The sequence below is a fragment of the Clupea harengus genome, chromosome 8 (assembly GCF_900700415.2).
Source record: "Clupea harengus chromosome 8, Ch_v2.0.2, whole genome shotgun sequence".
Lineage (NCBI taxonomy): Eukaryota > Metazoa > Chordata > Actinopteri > Clupeiformes > Clupeidae > Clupea > Clupea harengus.
In genome coordinates this window covers 27,199,487-27,206,986 of record NC_045159.1, presented here as the reverse complement: position 1 = coordinate 27,206,986, position 7,500 = coordinate 27,199,487, and the positions used below count along the sequence as shown (strand labels likewise).

General features: G+C 48.2%; 1 protein-coding gene across 1 annotated transcript in view; it reads right to left on the bottom strand.

Annotated features, from left to right (window-relative positions):
• Positions 1–3,255, bottom strand: part of LOC122133100 — a 19,716-nt gene extending 16,461 nt beyond the window's left edge. The window contains exons 1-2 of the mRNA XM_042708512.1: positions 2,147–3,255; positions 1,478–2,107 (exon numbers count right to left, since the gene is read on the bottom strand). Of these exons, the coding sequence (XP_042564446.1) occupies positions 1,478–2,107; positions 2,147–3,243 (1,727 nt within the window). The 5' untranslated portion in view covers positions 3,244–3,255. The remainder of the gene's footprint in view (positions 1–1,477; positions 2,108–2,146) is intronic.
• Between the last annotated feature and the right edge of the window lie 4,245 nt (positions 3,256–7,500).

Genomic DNA, 7,500 nt, shown 5'->3' with positions numbered 1-7,500 from the left:
ACTCCATGTCCTTCATCTGGATCAACCCACGTCTCTCTTTATCTCTCCTTGTCTCTTGTGATTCCCAGTCTCTTGTCTCTCTCTTCCTCCTCCGGTCTCTTCTTCTCTGTCTGAGCCCCTGTCTCACTCTCTCCCTGTCCTTCCTCTGTCCTCGCCGCCTGTCTCTCTCTCTCTCTGACTCCTGTCCTGTCCTGGCCCCCTGTCTCTCTCTCTCTCTCCTGTCCTGTCCTCGCCGCCTGTCTCTCTCTCTCTCTCTGACTCCTGTCCTGTCCTGGCCCCCTGTCTCCCTGTCTCTCCTGAGGCCCCTGTGCCTGACACTGTTGTCCCCCTCCCCTCCTCTCCTCTCCTCCCCCCAGACCCCCCCTGACATGCTCCACTTCATTTTACGAGCGGCCACCAACCACACTGGGAGGGGGGGGGGGGGAGAGAAAAACTTCCTGAAAAAAAGCAAAAGGCTAGAAGTCAGTTAGTGCGTGTGTGTTTGCGTGTATGTGTGTATATATGTCTGTGTGTGTGCGTGTGTGTGTGTGTGGGGGGGGGGGGGGGAGTGTGTGTCTGTTTGCATGTGTGTGTGTGTGTTTGCTTGTGTGTGTGTATATATGTCTGTGTGTGTGTGTGTGTGTGTGTGTGTGTGGGTGTGAGTGTGAGTGTGTGTGTGTGAGTGTGTGTGTGTGTGTGTGTGTGTGTGTGTGTGTGTGTGTGTGTAATAGAGACCAAGCAAGAGAGACAGCCAGATAGAGCATGTGAAGGGTTTGACAGAGAAGGGAGAGGAATGACTCGATAAGTGGGTGAGAAAGTGTGAGCCGGAGACGGGAGAGAAAGGGGGACGCGAGCGAGCGAGCGAGCGAGCGAGCGAGCGAGGAGTGCAGAGGCAGAGAGTTTACGCGTTTACTCTGACTACGTTAATAATTAATGTGTCACAGGCTTGCATCTTTCTCCCTCGCCCTCTCTCTCTCTTTCTCTCTCTCTCTGTCCCTGAACTCCCCCCGTCCGTCCGTCCCCCCCTTTCCCTCCTTTGTGCTGCTGAGACGATGAGCACAGCGCTGACTCCCAGGTGTGCTGCTGAGCCCGTGAAAATACCTGAACTCCTTCCCTCCCTCCCTCCCCCGGGAGAAGACTGGACGGCACACGTGCGCCGTGTTCTTCACCAGGACCGTGCTCGGTGCCGCGGCCGCCTGAGCTGGAATGGCGAGACAGGAGGGCCGGCACACTCAGAGGCGTATTACTGGCGTATCCAGTAGAGGCGTGTTACTGGTACTGTTACAGTCCTGAAATGAGCCAATGAGTGCATGGATCACGCAGAGTAAGAAGATGACTAAAGGAGTTCATCTCTGGTTGATTGAAACACTATTACTGGTTTCAGAGCAAACTAGCAGAAGTCCTCCATGGCCATCAGAACAAAGCATCAAAATGATTAATGGTGGATATGCAGTTTTTAATGTTTTCATGGGAATTTAATTGGAAATGCCTGATAGACCTGAGAGGACAGTAGTGATAGGATGCCTTATAGATGAGAGTACAGTAGTGATAGGATGCCTTATAGATGAGGACAGTAGTGATAGGATGCCTTATAGATGAGAGGACAGTAGTGATAGGATGCCTTATAGATGAGAGGACAGTAGTGATAGGATGCCTTATAGACATGAGAGGACAGTAGTGATAGGATGCCTTATAGATGAGAGGACAGTAGTGATAGGATGCCTTATAGATGAGAGTGAGAGGACAGTAGTGATAGGATGCCTTATAGACATGAGTACAGTAGTGATAGGATGCCTTATAGATGAGAGGACAGTAGTGATAGGATGCCTTATAGATGAGAGGACAGTAGTGATAGGATGCCTTATAGATGAGAGGACAGTAGTAATAGGATGCCTTATAGATGAGTACAGTAGTGATAGGATGCCTTATAGATGAGAGTGAGAGGACAGTAGTGATAGGATGCCTTATAGATGAGAGGACAGTAGTGATAGGATGCCTTATAGACATGAGTACAGTAGTGATAGGATGCCTTATAGATGAGAGGACAGTAGTGATAGGATGCCTTATAGACATGAGGACAGTAGTGATAGGATGCCTTATAGATGAGAGGACAGTAGTGATAGGATGCCTTATAGATGAGAGTGAGAGGACAGTAGTGATAGGATACCTTATAGATGAGAGTACAGTAGTGATAGGATGCCTTATAGATGAGAGGACAGTAGTGATAGGATGCCTTATAGATGAGAGGACAGTAGTGATAGGATGCCTTATAGATGAGAGTGAGAGTACAGTAGTGATAGGATGCCTTATAGATGAGAGTACAGTAGTGATAGGATGCCTTATAGATGAGAGGACAGTAGTGATAGGATGCCTTATAGACATGAGAGGACAGTAGTGATAGGATGCCTTATAGATGAGAGGACAGTAGTGATAGGATGCCTTATAGATGAGAGTACAGTAGTGATAGGATGCCTTATAGACATGAGGACAGTAGTGATAGGATGCCTTATAGATGAGAGTGAGAGTACAGTAGTGATAGGATGCCTTATAGATGAGAGTGAGAGTACAGTAGTGATAGGATGCCTTATAGATGAGAGTGAGAGTACAGTAGTGATAGGATGCCTTATAGATGAGAGTACAGTAGTGATAGGATGCCTTATAGATGAGAGGACAGTAGTGATAGGATGCCTTATAGATGAGAGTGAGAGTACAGTAGTGATAGGATGCCTTATAGATGAGAGTGAGAGTACAGTAGTGATAGGATGCCTTATAGATGAGAGTGAGAGTACAGTAGTGATAGGATGCCTTATAGATGAGAGTACAGTAGTGATAGGATGCCTTATAGATGAGAGGACAGTAGTGATAGGATGCCTTATAGATGAGAGGACAGTAGTGATAGGATGCCTTATAGATGAGAGTGAGAGTACAGTAGTGATAGGATGCCTTATAGATGAGAGTACAGTAGTGATAGGATGCCTTATAGATGAGAGGACAGTAGTGATAGGATGACTTATAGACATGAGTACAGTAGTGATAGGATGCCTTATAGATGAGAGTGAGAGTACAGTAGTGATAGGATGCCTTATAGATGAGAGGACAGTAGTGATAGGATGCCTTATAGACGAGAGGACAGTAGTGATAGGATGCCTTATAGATGAGAGTGAGAGTACAGTAGTGATAGGATGCCTTATAGATGAGAGGACAGTAGTGATAGGATGCCTTATAGATGAGAGGACAGTAGTGATAGGTAATTTGGGAGGTCATATCCAAGCAAGACAGGGCTGCACAAACAGTGACCACCCTGTGATCACCACCACATACATTTTTTTCCCTCCCTCTCTCTTTCTGTCTCTCTCTCCCTCCCTCTCTCTCTCTCCCTCCCTCTCTCTCTTTCTCCCTCTCTCTCTCTCTCCCTCTCCCTCTCTGTCTGTCTTTCTCTGCAGTGCCCGTCAGAGTGCCAGCCAACTAGCGCTTCAGGGTGCTAGACCACGCAGGCAGCAGGTGACACGGATTTCAATGAAAGGGATTATGGATGTGGGAACAGCAGTGAGAGAACACACATACACAACATCACAGGCATCGCAGACATTATGCTATGGTATGGTATACTAGGATACTATTACCTATGTTATCTATGATCTGGATTTTTGATCCAGAATAATCCAGAATAATAATAAGTGTAAAAAGGTCATCTTTGTCAACACAGTTCACAATATTTTGGTATTTAAGTTTGGTAATGAAGGCTATATATTTACTTTTGTACCACAGTGTGGCATCTTTTCAAATCACATTACAGAGGTGTACAAACCACCTGAAAATCTTCTTCATAAATGAAAGAAAGTGATCACTGCTTGAACAGTATTCCCATGCTTATAAAGGTTTAATAACATAAACACCATGCTTTATAAAGAAATGACATCAGAACTTAAGTTTATTGACAAAGAGGCGGTCTTAAAGCAGACTGCAGCACTCTGTTGTCAACTCAGACTGTGCAAGAAGCATTTCAGAGACTCAGAGTCACAACTCAACAACAGACGCAAATATGCTGGCTAAAAATGTTCAGGCTTTTTTTTAACAAATACCAACATGGGCTGCAATGTGGAAAACAGCAGCACATAAATAACATAATTTCTCCGTGGCTCTTAATGACAATGAACTGATTTATTGTCATCCTCAGTGGCTCTTAATGACAGTGAACTGTTTTGTTGTCCTCCTCAGCGGCCATGCGACGGAGCCGTGGCTCTGGGACGACGGGGGTGTGAGTAGGTGGACAGAGGGCCACGGATGGCGTGACCTGCCAAAGTCTCTGAGGAGGGAGAAGGCTGACATAATGAGGCCGGCAAACAAGCATCCGACACCCAGGCCATCTCTCTCACCTCCAGCCTCTCTCTCTCTCTCTCTCTCTCTCTCTCTCTCTCCCTCTCTCACCTCCAGCCTCTCTCTCTCTCTATCCCTCTTCTCCCTCTCTCCTTCCTCTTCTTCTCTCTCCCTCTCTCTCTCTCTCTCTCTCTCTCTCTCCCTCTCTCCTTCCTCTTCTCCCTCTCCTTCCTCTTCTTCTCTCTCTCTCTCTCTCCCCCTCTTCTCCCTCTCTCCTTCCTCTTCTTCTCTCTCCCTCTCTCTCTCTCTCTCTCTCTCTCCCTCTCTCCTTCCTCTTCTTCTCTCTCCCTCTCTCTCTCTCTCTCTCTCTCTCTCTCCCTCTCTCTCTCTCTCTCTCTCTCTCTTTGTTTCTTGCTGTCTCTCTCACTCATGTCTGCACAGTACATTAACAGCAACTGTCTGGGCTGGTCTCACTGGTTGAGTTGGGGCCAGCGGTGGACAGGTCGGAGAAGACAACACTGGCCATTACTGGTCCAACTGCACAGCCCTCCTCTCACCCCTCCCCTGGCCCTCTCCGGACACTTCACCCAGACAATTACACATGGGCTTCTCCCATTGTTATCACATGTGAGCATATTTCTCTTCAGTGTTGCAACATACCGAACCTTTTGGACCATGACCTATTGAGTAAACAGCCAGAGCATATAATTGTTGTTTATAGCAGGTGGGGAAGGGAAATGGAGGGGCGAGGGGGCTTTAGAAAAGCCAGATGAAAGGGAGAAGAAAGGAGAGGAAGAGAGAAAAGGGAAGAGCGTGTGGAGGAGCCGGGAGAGGTCTCTGGGGGACTCGTGTCTTTCTGCAGCGAGGACGCGTTGACGAAACACAGCAGAGCCCAGCTGGAGGTCACCTCACCACGGCATCCCTGTCAGAGGCACATCGGCTCCCTTCCCCTTCCATGCACACACACACACACACACACACACAGAGGACACACACACACACAGAGAGGACACACACACACAGAGAGAGAGAGGACACAAAAACACAGGCTTTTTATTCCGGAAAAGGGGCATACATTAGAGACACACACACACAGAGGGCTCACCGTACGCTCAGTAAGAGAGTCACATAACCCCAACAGAACCAGTGTGGCATTGTGAGCTGGACTCCAAGCCAGGAGGTCTGTCCCAGCACCCCAGTTGACCCGTTTCTAAGGAGACGACGGTAAGAGTCCGAGGAGCTTGTACAGGTCCAAGCCCGAGTGGCAGAGCACATTTGACAGGGACTCAGATCGAATACTTCTTGCTCTGGGACTGAAAGGGTTAAAGGTACTTTCCCTTCCCCGCGTCCCGGTACTTTCACATCTCCCTGGAAGAATGCCGTGGGTGTAAATGACTAAGTTGTTTTTCCCATGCTCCAGATCCGCTTCATCCCCAACGTCTCCGTCTTTCCTGTGGGAGGTCCATTTTCCGTATTATAAACTCTCCCATCCCTTGCTTAAGGGTAAGTATTTCCTGCCTAGAGCTTAGTTTCCTATCTTCTATTTCCTGTTCCCCGATCCGTCTTCCTAGTCCTTTTCCTCTCGGATCAGTACTTACTCAAGCCTCTCATTGCTCTAAGTCACACCAGTCACCTGCCCCACTGTCTCAAGTACCTGCTCAACAGTACCTGCATCCGAGGTGCTTCTGAAAATCTGTCTGTATGGGCAAGGTGTCTCCAGGAAAAATAAGAAAATGAGGAAACAAAGAGAGTCGTTTACTCATATGAGCTTTGCTGTAGTCATACGCACAACACAGACACACACACACAAACACACAGCTTCATCTTTATTTGTAAGAGTTTGAAGAATTTTTATTTGAAGCCCATTTAAAGATTGAAAGACCAGAGCTGCTACTGCTGCTGCATCAGGCTAAGCGTCTATGTAACGTGGCTGTGGTTCAGGCGATGAAATGGAACATGTTTTCTCCGGCTCTGCTCCGACTCTAAGCGGCTCAGAGTCCAACCTCAAAGGCCCAGTGGATGAAACAGTGGTGGCGGAGAGAGAGCTGGATCCTGCTGGTGGGGTTTTTCAGCTGTTTATGCCACTGCTGAGGGACCTCCCAAGAAACCCAAAGAGACGGGTGGAGATGAGATCAGGTTTTCCCTGTTGGACAGTTACCCCGGAGAAGGAGAGAGAGAGAGAGAGAGAGAGAGAGAGTTAAAGAAAGAAATATTGAAGGCAAGAAAAAGAGTCAGTGCGGTGGGGAAAAGAGGTAGAGGGGTAGTAGGGGTGGGGGTTGCGGGGGAGAGGAAGCGGGAGAGAGAGAGGGAGAGGGAGAGGGAGAGGCGAAATGGCGTTCTGGTCGGGCATAATTGGCAGTCTTTGTAGAGAGGGGCCCTTGATTTAATAGGCACGGCTGGTGGCTGAGGCAGCGGAGTGCGAACAGTGCGGAAATGTGCCGGAGCCTGGAGCCCTCCGGCCCAGCCAGCCAGCGCCCCTCCCCCCCCCGCCCCCCCCCCCTCCCTCGCTCCCCATCTCCCCCCAGCCTCCGAGGACGACTGAGTCAGTGCCTGCTTGCCTGCCCCCGAAGCACACACATACTTTACCGTGACAGAGTATTCTCAAACGCACACACACTCTCACACTCTCTCTCCAGCACAACCACACATGCCCAGACACATACACATGCACACACATACACACACACACACACACACACACACACACACACACACACACACACACACACACACACACACACACACACACACACACACACAAGAACACACGCAAGCAAGCATAGAACACACATACAAGAAATATACACAATACATTCAAACAACACACACAAACACCCTCAACACACCCTTAACACATATACACACACAAACATACACACTAGTCCAAACACTGGGTCCCTTCTAGAACCCAGTGACACTCATGCCCTCTGCCATATGTGCTCAGCGAAGACATAGTCACCAACATCACAGGCATCGTGGACTTGGGTTTCTTCAGTGTATAACTCCAACTAGACTTTTAAAATACTAAGCTTTAATAATTAAAATAATAGTAATAATAATCCTCACATGAAAAAAAACTCCGAGCTCTCTATATTACAGTGTAATTATCTTGCATGTCTGTGAGGGTATTTGAGAAGTCTGAGCTCTAACTCAGAGGTTGAATTAGGCCTGTGCAGCAGAGGGGGCAAGGAAAGGGTGAAAGAG